Genomic DNA, 17,584 nt, shown 5'->3' with positions numbered 1-17,584 from the left:
TATGAGGACCTCTGACCTCCTTTCAGGTCCATTCCTAGCATGCCACCTCCCTTGGAATATAGAATTGTGAATCCTCTAACTTACTGGGAAACAGAAAGCAATTCCTCCTGGGAACCTCCCTTTCAAAGAAACCACTATCATAGTGGTCTTTTGGGATATCTGTCCAAGGAACACCCCCATTTATCTGAGACCTGCCCCCTCAGGTCGGCCCCACTGGCTCTGCGCTAGATGAGCCCGCTCGTCTGCCCTCAATGATTGGACCAGGGGAAGCACTCATACCCATAGGGAAATCAGATTCCCCGGGTGCAATTTGGGTGTGGAATACCAAGATGCCAGTTGGTCTCTGTGGTCCTTGAATTAAGAAGTGATATGAAGCTGCAATGTCTATATTTAATCAAGGATGATGAATGAACGGGTAAAGCTAGTTTCACAGAGAGAGGGGGGAAATAAAGGGAACACACAAGATAAGCAGATGTAAAGGCTGCAAGGTTCTAGGAAGAGTGACAGGTGGAAAGACAGACAAACTTCAGTTTCTCGTGGTTCTCCTTGTGCCGTCAGGCTGTATCTTCTGTCCTTGGACTTGGTGCTCCTGTATCCTTATAATTAATTCCCCTTTGGCCTGAGTCCATTGGAGTGGGTTTCTCTTTCTTGCAACCGTACCATCTCTGAACAACGTGGCACTTTGGAAAGTCTCCTCCTGGCAGATGAATAGGCTCTGCCTCTGGTCGCCTAGCCCTGATCCTGTCACTTTCCCTGAGGCTGGCTTGGAGAGGCCTCATGCACAGCCTTCTCTATCTGTGGCATCTTCATGGAGTCTTTGTGAGGGTTCATTCAAGATTTCCAGAAAGGGACTCCACCCATCCCCCAGGCTCTGCTGCTACATCCCCATGGCAGAATTGATGCATCATTTTATACTGGGACTCCCTGCTTAACCCTTCAGAGTAAGGGCATCACTATTTACAGCTAGAGGTGTGCTCTGGGGTGACAGTATCTCTGCACCCAAACTGAGCGTTTCCTCTAGCATCCAGGTCCCAGTAGCAGAAGGACAGGGAGGTTAAAAAGCACTATTTCTGGGCTCCCCTGGTGGTGCACTGGTTGGGAGTCCGCCTGCCGATGCAGGGGACGCGGGTTCGTGCCCCGGTCCAGGAGGATCCCACATGCCACGGAGTGGCTGGGCCCGTGTGTAGTTTTAGGCATGTCAAAGCATGTCTGCAGTGTGGTGGGGGACAGGGGAGCAATGGGCACCAGTCTTCCTCAGAACAAGGTCTCCCAAACTGGCCCCTTTACAACATGTTCCCATGCATATTGTTGAAACCATGATGGAAGTACACCAGAGGAAACGGGGTGAAAGCAAACATTCGTCTGTTCAATTCACTGGCAGTCAGAACAGGGGGTGTTTGGGAAGTCTGTGGGAGGTATATTTTTACAAGCAATTCCCCCGCCCCTTCCCCCCATGGACACAACCCCTCTTCCCTGAAGTTATGAACGTGTGCTATACTTGTAGCCACAGAAGCACGTCTCAAATTTGCTTTCAGGATCCTGCTAATGAATGAGGAAGTCAGGCCAGGCCAGGTGGCAGGGCACCCACCGTGAGAAAAAGAGGAATACGAGGGCACTGAGAGTGTTAAACAAGGGAAAGCTCTTCTTTTTCTCCAAACCTAGTCAGGCCTGGAGACTGTCTATGTGATTTGGAGAGAGAATCAGCAAAGCTGAAGGGTGACTGGAAGCCATCGCCAGAGGGAAGAACACGAGCTTCAAGGCCAGATGCCCAGCTGAGCTCTCAGAACAGCCCAACCAGGAGGACAGGCAGGAGAAGCATGGGCCAGGCCACCAGGAACGCTGAAACGCAAGAGAGGACTGTCAGGTGCTGGGCTTTGGAATTCAGCAGCCAAAATGAGGTGGCATCCCTATCTTCTGTCTTACAAGGATGACAAAGGCAGAGCATCCTTAATATTTATTTTGGGTTACAGCCCCTGGGAGGTGGCACAGGGCCATGTGGTAGAGGCAAAGCTGTCTCACCACCACCAAACAAACTTCATTTTCCTCTGAGCATGCTGGAAGGCACTTTTCCCCACTTCCTTTGCAGGTAGGTGGGACCATATGGCTGAATCTGGCCAGTGGAATGTGGGTAGAAGCTGCTTCTAGGCCTGGTCCTTAAAACCTCCTACATAATTCTCCCTGCTCTCTCATCTATCATCTAGGGACCATATGCAGAGGATCCAGGAGAGGACTTGCAGGGGACAGTAGAGTTGCCAGAAGTTACCAGAAGGTAAGAACCTGAGTTCCTAATGACTGCAAAGGCACTGAACTGCATCCTCCAGTGATTTAATGGGAAATAAACTGTTGTATAAAAGCACAGAAAGATGGGGATTGTTTGTTACAGCAGCTAGCATTACTTACTATGACTAATACTGAAGTAGCAGAAGGACAGGGAGGTTAAAAAGCACTACTTCTGGGCTTCCCTGGTGGTGCACTGGTTGGGAGTCTGCCTGCCGATGCAGGGGACGCGGGTTCGTGCCCCGGTCCAGGAGGATCCCACATGCCACGGAGCGGCTGGGCCCGTGAGCCATGACCGCTGAGCTTGCACGTCCGGAGCCTGTGCTCCGCAGGGGGAGAGGCCACGGCAGTGAGAGGCCCGCGTACCTCAAAAAAAAAAAAAAAAAAAAAAAAAAGCACTACTTCTGTTGCTTGACTACTTAGCTTAGAATCCTAGCTCTGCAACTAGCTGTGCAGACCCATGCAAGTCATTGAAGCTCTCTGCACCTGAATTTCCCTGTATGCAAAATAGAAACATTACTAGCAGCTATTACTGTATGAGATTTTTGTAAGGCAAGTGAGTGAACTCATAGCCAGCATTTAGAACAGTGCCTGGCACATGGTAAACACCATGTAAGTATTGATTCTGAAAATTCGACTCTAAGATCTGGGAGGTTGGAATCATATCTCTTCTAAATATTACTGTATACTCAGGGTTAAAGAAGGGCTTGGATCCTGGATCATAGCTGCCTCATATTGGAGGACCTGGGAGAGGCATGCACCGCCCCTTCCACCCAATACCAGATTATAACGGCTCTCTGTCCCCTAAATTTCAGAGTAACTTGCTGATGTCCTTAGGAGGGAGGGGGAGAAGAATATCATAATTTTCAGAAACATATTAGTATATGACAACCAACTTATAATTATGAAACATAGGTTGATGTTTAATTAATTCTAAAACATCAAAAATGCTTGTGGGAGATAGCAAGCAATGAAACCATAGGTGCCCTCTTGTGGTACTCTGCTACCAGGTCAGAGTGATTCCCTCCATTTTCAGAAGGCTCCAGAATCCACTACCCACCAAGAAATTAGCCAATTTGGCAAAGTCTACTGGGAAGCCAGGCTGCTCCCGGCACTGTGCTAACCTGAAGGACTGGAAGAAATGAATGAGATTGAGGTCCCTGCTCTCAAGCTGCTTTTGCTCTGAGCTCTAACCCCCCTCTCCAATGAGCACTGCTTTTCTGAGTGTTGTCTGAATGTTAGCACTGAGCATGGAGAGGACAACTTGAGATTATCTGGAAACTTTTAGACTGTTATCTAGTTGGAGATTTGAGGATGGGTAGAACTTTTTCATGTCTGGGTTCACCAGCATAGGCCACTTTGGGGGATAGTGAAATCTTAATAGCATTGCTTTCCCCTTGGGCCAAAATACATTTCTTAGATTTGTCTTCCTATTGAGCTCCAATTCATCCATCAAAAGCCCTTTCAGATGTTAACACATGCTGAAATTCTCCCCTGACCTTATCCAATACAGTTAATTACTCTTCTGTGCGCCCCTTCTGCACTACCTACTTGCTTGTGATTTATTTGCTTATATGCCTAACTCATTTTTGCAACTGGCATTCATTTTGCCTACAAGGCTTACTCTGCTAATATTTGCACACCTGTCTCCTTTTTCTCATTTAGTTCAAATATCACCTCCTCTGAAAAATTTTCTGACCATTTATCCATTCTGATATTCATTTTCCTTCCTATCTTGGTAATAGAATCATCACACATTGGTTGGGCACATGGCCACCCAGGATAAAGACTACATTTCCCAACTTCCTTTGCAGCTAGGTGTGGCCATGTGACTAAGCACTGGCCAATGAGATGTAAGTGGAGGTATAAGGTGTCAGCTTCCAGGACTGTTCCTTAAAAGTCATTGACTTCTTCCAAGTTCCCGCAATCCTGGCCTAGATATAAAGATTGGTGCTATGGCTGCCATCTTGGACCATGAAGGTGATGGCCACACCCTAAAGATGGTAGAGGGGTGAGATGGAAGGAGGCTGGATTCTTTTTTTTTTTATAGAACCCAATCCCAACTAATATGTGTGGCATGAGTAGTTCCCATCATAAGGTAGCAAAATAATTGCTAAAATGGTCACCAATTAGTGACTCAAGAGAAAGTTCCTGTTGAGGGGGGAATTCTCTGGCCAGTACAATGATTCAGGCCTTTAAGTACGGGGGAAATGGAATTGGTTAATTATTACTGCTTTATAGTAATGCCCTACTGCAGAAGGATGAGTAACTGGGCGGGGGGGGGGGTTAATTGTTAGGGCCAAGTGAGGGAGCCAGAGGGTCTCTTTGGTAGTTAGTTAGCTTGTAAGAAGCCCTTATCTACTGCAAATAGGAGAGTGGATACAGCTGAAGAGCAAATTTGGACTCAGTATAGTTGCCAAGCTTAAAAGATGGTTGAATGGTCTGTCTAGGCAGCTTTGCTACGATGTCAGAGCTCTGGCTGGAAAAACCTGGGGACTGAGGAACATGGGATGAGATCATCTGGATAGAGGCTCCTAAGGATTGTGATTCTTCTGATAGCCTGGAACCAATGCCCTCAGAGCCTGCCTCTCTTTATTAGGAGCTAGCCTTCCCCTATCCATGAAGTGAGTCTGGATTCTTGATGACCTCATGGTGCTGCCCTGTTAGCCCTGGATTGCTTGCCTTGTGGACTTCATTTATGTGTGAGAGAAATAAACTTCTGTGTTATTTAAGGTGGTTATTTAACCCGAACCCATGCTGGTAATTTTCTATCACATCACTCTCCTCTATTTCTAAACTACGTTGTTAACTTTTTGTTATCTGTTTCTCAACTGGAACACAAACTCCGTGAGGGCAGGCATCTGGCCTGTATCATTCACCATTATAACTTCAGTGCCTAGAACAAAGCCTAGCACACAGTAGGTGCTCAATAAACATTTCCTGTCTAATGACTGGCTCTCCTGCTGCACTGTGAGAGCTCATCTCTGGAGCCAGTCTAGGGTCTGATTCATTTCAGGGTCCACCGTGCTTGGCACAGGGCCTGGCACGTAGAAGAGGCTATAACTAAATATGCACTGAATTGAAAAGAGGGAGAGTTGGAAGGGAGGGCTGTGGGAAAGGCAGGAGAAAATGATGTACCTGCAGTGCTGGTGGCTCCACTCATGACACCAAGAGACTGGGCACCTGGAGACAAGAGCAGAAGGTGAGGGTTTCCATAGTCATGCTCCACTGACTGTGGCACTGTAGCCACAGTTGCTCCAAGACCTCCTGGACCTGGCCATCACAGTCACGGACAATCCACATTGTGGAAGCAGCTATTATCATGCATATGAAGCTTAATCCTCCTGACAGATTTGTGAGGAAACTGTTCTCATCCCCATTTGACAAATGAGAAGACTGAGGCTCAGCAATGTCTGCCAGTAAGTGGAAGAGCTTGGATTTGAACCCCAGTCTGTCTGATTGCAAAGTGGAAGTTCCTAGCACCTCCTCCCCCCTCCCCTAGCTACCCTGTGACAACACATGAGGCAATAAAAGGACAGGACAATTCCAGGCAGAGCCTTCTTCAGGAGACAGCCTGTTTACTCATCTGGAGAATGGAAGTGGTAATAGTGCTTACGTCCTTAGACTGTTGTGAACATTTCATGTGATAATGCATATAAATGTGTTTGGTGTGGTGCCAGGCACAACGTATTATTATTACTGTTATTAATGTTACTGCATCCTAATTTCTCTAGGACAAAAAAAAATGTTTTCATTTTTTTGGATTTCTTGATTCTGCCATTCCAGTGCGAATAAAAACCATGACTAACTACCACAGGTACTGCTAACCCGTGGGATGGAGGGATGAAAATTTGAGGAGCACCCGGAAAGCTTCTCTTATGTCATGCCCCAGAACACCGTAACTGGATTTTGAGAAACACAGTCATTCCCCAGAAAACAAAGTTGGTTTAGGACTTAGACTGAGTTATGGGGACCTGGCAGGAGGGAAAAGGCAAAGGACACACGCTTTGGGATCAGACCAAGCTGGGTTCAGTGCTAACTCCAGCTGCTGATGAGTGGGTGATCTTGGGTGAGTCACTTAATCTCTCTGAGCTTCAGTTTCTCACCTGTAAAATGGATGCATCTGGGGAGGATTAAATGAGTCAGTGCATGCTGAGAGCTTAGCCTGATCTCTAGCCCACAGCACATGTGGCAAAAGCGATTATCATTACCCAAAGCATCTCCTGGAAAGATGCATTCACCAGTGGGGGGCACTGAGGAAGCAGAAAAAGCCCTGGGTTGTTAGGTTGGTGACCCCAGGCATCTGCAATGTACTGTCAGCACTTGGCCAGCTGGTGTTATCACTAGGACGTGGCCACTTCTTACCTCTGCGAGTGATGGGTCCCAGATCTAAAACACGGGCTGGGTCAATAGCCACTCCTTCACTGCGGAGTTGACTTCTCGAGCAAGACTGTGGGGATGGAGAATTCTCATTATGTCAAAATGTAAAGGCACGTTCCTCTCCAGACTATTCCTGCAATGGGCAGCCCCGGCCCAAGAATGGAGCCTCACCCACTATAAGATCCTAATTCTGATGTTTGGTTTTCTCAATCTAGAGAATTCTCACTGTCATGTCAAATGAACCTGGGTTTGAATCTCTTCTCCTCTCTTTTAGCTGTTTAATTTGGGACAAATGACTATACCTGTCTACTATTATTAAATAGTATCTTCTTGGTTGTGAAGGTTAAAAGGAAGTATGTCTGCAACACACAGGTGCATAGTAAGCACTCAAGAAATGCCAACTCTTAGCAGGCAGTGCTAAATCTGGGTTAAGAGCATGGGCACTGTAGTTACACCTCAGCCAGGGCATACCCCCAGCTCTGATACTTTCTAGCTGTGTGGCCCTTGGGCAAGGGACCTCTCTGAGCTCAGTTTCCTCATCTGTACAATGGGGTTGCTAAAAGAATCTACTTAAAGGGTTGCTGTGAGAATTAAATTAGATAAGGCATATAAAAGTTTTAGTACAGTGCTTGACACAGAGTAAGCACTAAGAAAAGTCAACTATTATTAAAATCATTTAAAATGTCCTGGGCCAAGGAAACCTAGAGGACAGGCTCTTTCATCTGATATACTTCCTGGGGACACAAGGATTGCTTACATGTGGGCTTTTGGAGGCTTAAAGTACATCCATTCATCCTTCTTTTGTCCCTCTCTTCCTCTTTTTCTCCTTCCCTCCCTTCCATCCATCCACCCGCCCACCCATCCATCTTTCCATCTCTTCATCCATCTAACTTCCTTTCTCTTTCTCCCTTCCCTCCTCCCTTCCTCTCTCCTTTCCTCCCTTCCTTCTTTCAATCCATCCATAATTCCAATAAATATATATGGAGGTACCAGGCCCCATGTCAGGCACTGAATAGTTGTTCAGTCCAAAGAGATACTCACCGGCTGGCACTGTTCTTTATGGGAATTGCAGAGAGAAATCTCACAATGCAGGAAAACTAGGTCATAATTTCCAGCAAACATGAACATCTGAACTGAGAACCGGCTTTCCGATGACACCCCATTCTCTTCCACATAGATAGTGGAATCATATTGATTTGGGCAGCTGGGAGGGTGACAGGGACAGGGATTTAACTTCTAGAGCAACTCAGGGGGCCTGAGGCCCTTGGCTGCATCTTTAATTTGTATCCAGTATAAAAATAGCATCGGAGAGAATTAAAGAGCCTCCCCACCTCCCGCCAAGTGTTTTCTCCAACCTATAACATAGACTTTTATCCTCCAGGTTTCCTCCACAATGTTACGCATGATCCCACACGGTTTAAGTTTTGGGGGGCACAGTCCCTGGAACGAGACAGACTGATTTCAAATTCCAATCCAACCCACTTTCTAGCTAAGCGATCGTGAGCCGATTACTTTACTGAACCTCACTTTTCTTATCTGTAAAGTAGGGACAGGAATATGCTCTTCCTAGGGTTGATGTGAGCATTTAATGAGATAATCCTTATATTCTGCTTAGTACAGAGCTTGGCATACAGCTAAACTCTATGGTAAATATTAACTAGTATTATTCCCACGGTTTGAATCATGATCTATAGATATGCATTTCCCTTTGTTTTTGCTAGTTAACAATATTCAATAATATTTTGTCCCATAACACTTATGCTATTTTCATGTTGTTCAGTTAGTGTTAACATCTGTATAAAAGTCCCCTGTTTTTGAACTATGAACCTATTGTCAACGTTATAAAAGATACTGAAATGAAAAATAATTGGCATTTCTTTACCCTGCCCACCTATTTTGTATTAATCCTTTAAGGCTACAATTTCAGGAGTGATATTTCTGGGTCACAGGGTATGGTCATGATATGTAATACCAAATTATTTTCCAAAAGAGCCAAGCCAAGTTACCCAACTGCCAGGCAGGGATGAGGTGATCATTCTTCTCCACCCCAAACCTCATTTAGGCCAAAAGATAACCCCAGATTGTCCGGTACCTGTTTCTGATGATGAAATATTTCACAGGGTCATTCATGTCTCCAGTGGGCGTGGCATAGCAGTTCTTCAACACCAGGTTGAATTGGGACGTGTCCCCTCTCTCCAAGATGGCACCCACATAGAGCATGGATTCAACAGACAGCACGACTGTAGCCCCTTCATAAGGAGATGTGTAGTTCTGGTCTTGGAAGAGGGCCATCATGACAGTGAACTCTCCCTCCCCATCCACACTGACGTTCAGGGAACTGAGAACAGAGAAACCACAAGGATGGAAACTTCAGGTTTTGACCAGTGAGAACAAAATCAATCAAGTCCCACACTTGTGTCAGGTTATGAAGGCAGAGGCATATCTTTGATTCCTAAATGAACTATTCAATCACTTATTTAAATCAAGCATTTATTACCCTCTAGGCACTAAACTTGACAAACACATGAGTCTGGCTCCAGGATTCCTACAAATTCTCCCTGCATCAGAGAGCATACATACCTCCTTCACTCAAAGAACACCTCCATCTTCTAACCTGTAGAATAGGGCTTGGGACCAGTTCTGTGGGCTCACAGTTTTTAGCAGCAGACCTCTTCCCTCCACCCCATAATCTTCAATGAAACACCAGTTTTAACAAGATAAATAAAATGGCTTTAGTATTTATTTTTTATGAACCTTGGGCCCCAACACGTTACAGACTGAAACCTAGAAATTGAACCAGAAGATTTCTAATCCTAACCCTGCCATTCTGTGAGCCCAGGAGGCAATAAGGGAATGGGAAGGGCACCTTGGGTTTCTGATACCCCCAAAAGGTCCCCCAGCAAGTCTAGGAATGCTGAGGAATTCCTTCAACAGGGCCCATTCCAGGCACAGCGATACAGCAGTGAACAAAAGACAAAAGCCCCTGCCCAAATTGAATTCCATCCAAATTGGTATTTGGTTCTATTTCTGGTGAGTTACGGGCGCTGTTTATCCAATCAGAGCTGATCTGGCTTAAATCCCACATTTGCAGGGAGGCCCTCCTGTCCCCAGCTGTCCTCCCCAACCAAGATTAGGTCAGGGACCCTTGCTCCCTGACCCCACAGCACTCCGAGCCTACCCCACACTGCGTGCATCTCACTTGTAAATAATTTTTGATATAGTTAGTTGTTAATGCCTTTCCTCCTCAAGATAAATGAAACTGTTGTGCATTTTTGTTCCTTAGCGTTTTTTTTGGTTTTTTTGTTTTTTTGCGGTACGTGGGCTTCTCACTGTTGTGGCCTCTCCCGTTGCGGAGCACAGGCTCCGGACGCGCAGGCTCAGCGGCCATGGCTCACGGGCCCAGCCGCTCCGCGGCACGTGGGATCTTCCTGGACCGGGGCACGAACCCGTGTCCCCGGCATCGGCAGGCGGACTCTCAACCACTGCGCCACCAGGGAAGCCCTTCCTTAGCGTATTTAATTAACGCTGTTTCATGTTGTTGTATTGTTTCATAGTAATAATCTTTAATATCCACAAAATATTCTATGCCTGCCTTGTTCAGGCTGGACATCCTCATACATAATCAACAAATATTTGTGGAATGAACGAACGAATGAACGGAAGCTCCTGAAGGAGGTGGGCGGATCCTGTGGACATCCTAAGATGTCATGAAGTCAGTCAGGGTTACGGGTCAAAGGGTAAGTAAGGGTCAGTGCCATACCTTACAATGGGCTTCAGGGCAGTTTGGAGGCTGACTTTCATGTCCAGCGGGTAGGCGCACTGGAAGTTGATGCTGAGGATGGTGTCTCTGATGATGAAATTGTTGACCAAGGAGAGGGTGTTTTTGTAGATGGCATGGGTTTGGTTTCTCTTTGGCATAAAAACAAGACCACATATATGTTTATGTGGATGAGGGTACAAGTGTATCTGGGATTCACGTCTGTGTGACTCCAGAGTTGATGCTGTCAGTCAAGCTGACACCCTGCCCTCTGACCTCAAGGAGGCAATGGGCCTCCTCCCGCAGTGGCACTGACACTTTACGGGAAGGGGACCGAGGACCCCAGATCAAAAACTAGAACAATAAATTGTTGACCCTTGGGAACAGTCAGGAGCCACCATGCCTGGTCCTCTGTGAACCTTTCCCACCACATCCCTAAGTGAAATAGTCATAATCATAGCTTACATTTACTGAGCTTAAGCATCAAACCTATTCTCAGCTCCCTCCTGGACAAACATGTGTAAGCTCACATACGTCTAGAGGCCCATGGAGGCTAAGTGACTTGTCCAAGGGCTCACAGTTACTGAGACAGGCCCCACCAGCCCAGCTCCCACACTCTGGCAGCAATGGGATAAACACCACTCACCTCCAGAATGTTCCCACAGGCACCAGCCTGGACGGGGCTGGTCACCGATATCCAGTTGTTCTCCTCTCCTTGCATCATGCTGCTGCAGTTCCAGTTCGGGTCCTGAAGGTAGGCATGGACCTCGTCCCCAAAACCCAGGCCTTCCAGCAGACACCTGTCCAGGGACACTTTGATCTCCTTGGCCTCACAGTCCAGCTGGGGCTGCAAACTGTGCACATCTGGAAAGTTGGGAGAGGAAGGTAGGTAGAGTGACCAGAAGTCTGGAAGTAGCGGGCAGAGCTCACACTTTCTGCCCTTTGGCAAAGCCACCTTGGCCACCGGGAGGCTGGGGAGACTGGAGGGGGCCTGGGACCCACGTGGGATTCACACCCAGGCTTGTGGTAGGCGAGGTTGGCAAAGATGCCCCTGGTCCAAGATTTCCAAGCATTTTGTGTGCAGGCTTGGTGAAGGTTCTCGTGTCTGGTTCCTGTTGAGCCCCAGAGCAGGTCGCCCCAAAATATGCCTAATGGTACATTGATTATTTTGAATTAAAGTTACTTAAGGTACAGCTGATGCAAGAGTGACACTCTGACCCTCCTCTCTGTCTCCCTGAAGGCAGGAAATAAGTCTCCCCTGTGAAAGGTGCCCTCCCTGCATCTGGAGGTAGAAGGAAACCCTTGTCGCCAGAGATGAGGAACTCAGGCTCCTTCTTGCCCCACTGCTTAGAACACTCTCTCCTCTACAGCGACTGGGAGTGTGCTCACAGGAAAGCAGGCCTGTGCCCAAAGCAAGAGTCAGAGGCCCTTGTTAGAGTCTCGGAGGGAAGGAGATCATCTCAGTGGGAAGTTCATCCAATCCCCACCCAGGGCTTAGGGCTCATCTGTGGCATGTCTACCCATGGGTCACCTGACCGTGTTTGCTTACCTACTGGGATGAGAAGAACATCACCTCCAGAGCCTGCCCATTTGGACTGCTCTGATTGAATTCTCATAAAAACCCTGCATTGTGGGTATTTTTTATTATTATCTCATCCCCATTTCACAGATGAGGACATTAAGGCTCAGAGAGTGTAGGTGGCTTGTCCCAGGCCCCAGGCCCCACCTGGCCAATCCAGGACTGGCACAGGAGTTTGCCCCTGTTCCTCATGTATAGACTCTGCAGATATTTGAACACAACTTCCACACCTGCAGAGTGCTCATCCTCAATACCTTTGTCGCTCATGGGTCAAGCGCACTCATTCCTGAGGCCGTGGTCCAGTGGCTGACCTGGAAATGTGCTCCATCCCTGCCCCCGCATCCTTGCAAACTCACTGGCTTCGTGCACTCTCATCCCCTGCCCTCAGTTCCATCCCTACTGACTCTGGTCCACACCTTGTCCAGACCCTCTGAAGTTCCCTCCCTCCTGCCCTGCCCACTAGGCCAGCCCAATCCCAGTGCTCACCGGAGATATTGAGATCCGGTCTGCAGAAGCAGTTCCAGGTGTCGTTGGTGAAGCGACACTCCTCCTTGGAGCGGCAGGTCCTCTCACATTTGTCCTCCGTGGTGGCGGGGTCTGGGGTAAGGTGTAGAGGAAGAGGATCCAGATGCAGAGCAGGGTGGACCTGAGGCCACCAAGGCCAACCTTGTCATTCTACAGGGCACGGAAGACTTGTGCCACGCTTGGTGGAAGGGTCAAGCCTCAAACTCGAATTTCCTGACTCCTAATGCAGTGAGGGGAGAACCTTGGAGGTGCCATCCTAGTGCTTTTACTACAAGGCAGACGCTGTTCCCAGTACTTTCCACGCATTAGCTTGTTCATTTCACATGGGGACCACATGGGGGTGGGGGTAGCATAGCAGTTAAGCATTTGGATCGTGCAGCTGGGGTGCTAGGTTCAAATCTGGCTTGGCCACAATTCCTGCTCTGTGATGTCGGGAGAACTGCTGAGCCCCTCTGTGCCCCAGACCCCGCATCTGAACTAACTATATAGTGCATGTCTCATGAAGTTGAGGAGAGGACTAAAGGAATTAATGGTTTAAAGTGTTTAGAACAGGAGCAAAGGCACTGTAATGCATGCTATGTTGCTGTGATTTTTGCCACTGTCCGTTTTTTTCAGATCAGAAAACCAAAACTCAGAGAGTTAAATTAAACTGCCCAAGTGAAATCTAAATCTCAGTGAGTCTGAGTTCTTGATATTATGCCACACACGTGGATAGATGTACCAGGAGATTTCACCTTCAAATCCGAATTTCTGGCTTTACTTGAAATGCTGGAAGGTCTGGCAGCCCTTGGGCAACATTCCCACTGGGCAATAACTGACAGGCACTGAGTCGAGGCTGTTCTGCTGAGTCTCCTCCTGACCCGCTCCCCTCGCTCAACTGACCCTGGGCACTTCACCGGGTAGCCCTGCTCCCCTCACCTGTGCAATATCTCAGATTACACTGCGGGACGCCCTCCAACCGGTACACGTAGTACTGGCCCGGGCAGGCCTTCACCTGCACCTCCGTCTTCCAGAGGCAGCAGTTGCCACTCCAGTGGGCACAGGCGGTACGGTTGACGATGCCCTCCCCGAGGGTGGGGTGGGTGCCATTCAGCCACACGGGAGCAGCCGTCTGGCAGTGGTACACGGGGACGCAGTCCTCCGGCATCCTCACTCCTCCATCTCCCACAAATCGGTACCAGCCGTGCTTGTCATTGTCACAGTTCTCGACTTTTCCCACATCCTCTGTGCTTCGGGAGGGTTCATCCAGTAGGGTGTAATTCTGGCAGGGGTCAAAACAGAGCTGGGCCTCTGGGGTGCCAGGGGCTCCACACTCCAAGTCCTGCTCATAGGAACTGGCACTGGTGGGGTTTCTGTAACCTGGAGAGTAACAGTATGCTTAGGTTTACAGAGAAACCCCAGAGCCCACAGGGTTTTTATCCCCGACACACTCTGTTTCGGAAATGTTAGGGGCCCCAATGAGGACAAACAGAACATGATCCATTCATTGAACACCAGCCTTCATCACCTTGGGGTCAGAATAATAATGAGGCCTTTGTAGTATAATACAGGCATTAAGAACATCAGGGTCGGGCTTCCCTGGTGGCGCAGTGTTTGAGAGTCCGCCTGCCGATGCAGGGGACACGGGTTCGTGCCCTGTTCCGGGAGATCCCACATGCCCGGAGCGGCTGGGCCCGTGAGCCATGGCAGCTGAGCCTGAGCATCCGGAGCCTGTGCTCCACAGCGGGAGAGGCCACAACAGTGAGAGGCCCGTGTACCGCAAAAAAAAAAAAAAAAAAAAAAACATCAGGGTCATTAAAATGAATAAAGTAGAAATGAGACTTGTCAGAGCCCATTCCATTCCCAGAAGTAACCATAAATTTGTTGTACAGTCTTTAGACCCTTTCTATGCATATGTTTAAAATACAGTGTTTTTTAAATAAAAATGGGCTTAATGCTGTAGAGCTTTTTTTCCACTTGCATCTTTCTTTCTTTCTTTTCTTTCTTTCTTTCTTTCTTTCTTTCTTTCTTTCTTTCTTTCTTTCTTTCTTTCTTTCTTTCTTTCTTTCTTTAACGTCTTTATTGGAGTATAACTGCTTTACAATGGTGTGTTAGTTTCTGCTTTATAACAAAGTGAATCAGCTATACATATACATATATCCTCATATCCCCTCCCTCTTGTGTCTCCCTCCCCCCCCCCATCCCACCCTTCTAGGTGGTCACAAAGCACCGAGCTGATCTCCCTGTGCTGTGCAGCTGCTTCCCACTAGCTATCTATTTTACATCTGATAGTGTATATATGTCCATTTCCACTTGCATTTTTTACTTAATATATCATAGACATTTGTCCATTATCAGTAGATGAAGATCTAACACGAGCTTTCTTAACCTCAGCACAGTTGATGTTTGGGCTGGATAGTTCTGTGTTGGGGGCTGTCCTGGGCACTGTAGGATGTTTAGCAGCATCCCTGAGATTTTCTTACTAGATGCCAGGAGCACTCCTCCCCGAAGCTGTCTTCAGACATTGCCAATTGTCCCCTGAGAAGCAAAATTACCCCCCACTGGTCTAACAGGACCATTTCTGATTGCTGATCTCATGGCTTTTAACAGATTCAGGGACTGTGATGCGTGAAGAGGCAGACAAGTAAAGCAGGGGTGGGGTGGAGGGCGGAGGAAGCCACAGGCTGCTCAGTCTGGGTTTAAACCCAGCTCTGTGCCTGCTGACTGGGTGACCTTGGCAGATGGTTTAACTCCCCTGAGACTCTTCTGCAAAACAACACCTGTGAGCTAACGGCGCCCAAACTTCATCCATTCCCATGCCTCAGGTCATGACGTTTGCCACACATGTGTCCACCTGTCCTATTATTTATTTCATGTGTTTCTTTCAATGACTCTCTTTATAAATTCGTTTCATCCTAAGGAATAATAGCCGTGATACCACAGGTATGATGTACTAGTTATTTTGTTTAACACCCATGAAGAAAAGTATATATAGCTATCAAAAAAATTTGGGGGGGGGCTGTGCCCCTCGACATGCAGGATCTTAGTTCCCTGACCAGGGATCAAACCCGTGCCCCCTGCAGTGGAAACTCAGAATTTTAATTACTGGATCACCAGGGAAGTCCCCCAAAAATTCTCTAAGAATTTCTGCGCCCTCACAGTCATTTTGGGATATGCACGCCCCATTTGGGAAAATAAAGCTTTAAAAGATTGTTGGCTGGTTAAATGAGATAGTAGGTGCAAAATGCCATGCACAGCACCTGGGGCCTGGTAGTTTAAGCTAGTTCTCTCCTCTAGTTCTGATATGTTGAATAGTGTGAGTGCCTTAATGACGAATTAAGTATATCCTACCAGGGTCACATCACATCCCTCTTTTTTTTTTCCCTGATGCACAAGCTACTTAATGGGTGACTGTGTGCCCAGCACCGATGCGCTGATCGCTAGGGCTCTGTCCATCCCCACAAAGCTGGGATCACATTAGAGGGAATTTTTAGAAAAGAGATTTTCAAGCCTTGCTTATGCACATGCTTGTTTTAAGGAAAGGAGTCACTGCACTTGTTATTCTTGGATTATTTCCTGCACACACTGTATTTTCCCAAGGGAGGCCATGAGCTGAGTCCCTCTAGCCCCCTCCACAGGTCACACGGGCAGAAATTTTCACCCTTGTGTTGAGCCTGAGAACCCTTCCTACAAGCATCTAAGATGCCCAATCCATGGATCTTTGGAAGGACCACAGAGAGATCACTAAGCCTAGTCCTTCCAAGTGCCTCGGAAGAAGGAGAGGCACTTGCCAAAACAAGGCACAGAGTGACTGGGTGATTCATATCCTCATGAACCCCGGGCTCTCTGATCGCCCCCATATCCGGGCACGGGAAGTTATGTTAACTGGCTCCCACTGTCCTTGAGGGGGAGTTTCTGATTTGGCTCTTTGAGAGACGGTGACTGGATTCCAGCTTCTCTCATCTTGTTTCCCTCGACTTTTGGCTTCTGAGCCTTTGCTTTAGTCATGCTCCTGTCTCCTCACTGACCCTGAAGCACCTTCTCTGCACTTCCCTGCTCGCTCTCCAGGAATTTCAGGGCATCTGAGATGCCAAGTGAGCAGGACACTCACCTTGCTGCTCTGTAGATGCCAGGGTCAGAGTGCAGGAAGCCAGGGCCAGCCACAGGGCAGGAGCCATCCTTTCCAGGAGCTGAGGCATGCAGTCACTCAGTGGCCCGCAGATTATCCATGCAGCGGGGGGCGGTGCGGGAGGGAGAGACCCAGATACGATCAAGGAGACAGAGGTTGTTCCCTTGGGTGCATGCAAGGGTAAGAAGGGAACTCACATCAGTTAGCACGTGTACTAAGCCCCTTGCATACCTTAGCTCATTTAAGGCACCGAACCACCCTCCAGGGAAGGTATTATTATTCCTCCCATTTTACAGATGAAGAAGCTGAGACTCAGAGTAATTTAATCCCAGAAAGATTTATTGAGCCCCTCCTATGTGTAAGCACTGTGCTGGAAGTGAAATAGCTTGCTTAGGCCATATTCTTAGAAATGGACAGATGGTTTCCTTCATGAAGGGCTGTATTGCTTTAAAGCAGGTATGACTTGAAGAAAGGAGGTGGTATAACAGGAACAGGAGACTTGCCAAGTGGGTGAGATGGACAGCAAGAGAACCAAAGGCAAGCTTAGAGCCAGCCAGGACTGCAGAATGTCCTAGAAGGTCTCAGGGTAGCTCCTACTCAGGTCAAGGTAGTGGCTCTTGGAGACTGGATGGAGGGGGGCGGGTGACGGTGCTATGAATACCTACAGACAAAAGTAACGGCTTCCCTTTCTCAGTTCTGTGCATCAGGCGCTGTGCTAAGAGAGCCCGAAGTGTCCTCTACGTGTGTAGATGTCTGTGAGGGTGAGACCATGTCAGACTGAGCCCAGTGCTCGCTCCTTGCACAGTGTCTGACGCAGAAGAGTTGCTCAATAGGGGTTTGAGGGATGAATGAATAATAAACGGGGAGGGAGTGGATAGAAACAAAGAGCTGTGAAGAGCCTGTCAACACTCAAATAAATAACACTTCCTCTTCTGGGAAAGTCTCCTCAAATGGAAAA

At 47.8% G+C, this 17,584-nt stretch overlaps 1 protein-coding gene across 1 annotated transcript; it reads right to left on the bottom strand.

Moving 5' to 3' along the window:
* Positions 1–1,780: 1,780 nt before the first annotated feature.
* On the bottom strand, positions 1,781–16,696 carry GP2 (glycoprotein 2; the record flags this gene model as incomplete). The annotated part of the gene is made up of 10 exons (XM_081256700.1): positions 1,781–1,839; positions 5,416–5,460; positions 6,643–6,727; positions 7,699–7,861; positions 8,750–8,995; positions 10,418–10,566; positions 11,061–11,278; positions 12,480–12,590; positions 13,437–13,877; positions 16,609–16,696. 10 exons carry the CDS (start codon positions 16,694–16,696, stop codon positions 1,781–1,783), a joined length of 1,605 nt encoding a protein of 534 aa, XP_081112826.1.
* Positions 16,697–17,584: the final 888 nt, after the last annotated feature.

Source organism: Mesoplodon bidens (genome assembly GCF_964165515.1).
Source record: "Mesoplodon bidens genome assembly, chromosome: 15".
Classification (NCBI taxonomy): Eukaryota; Metazoa; Chordata; class Mammalia; order Artiodactyla; family Ziphiidae; genus Mesoplodon; species Mesoplodon bidens.
Note: the sequence above shows the minus strand (reverse complement) of the source record. Positions and strands in the feature narration are given on the sequence as shown.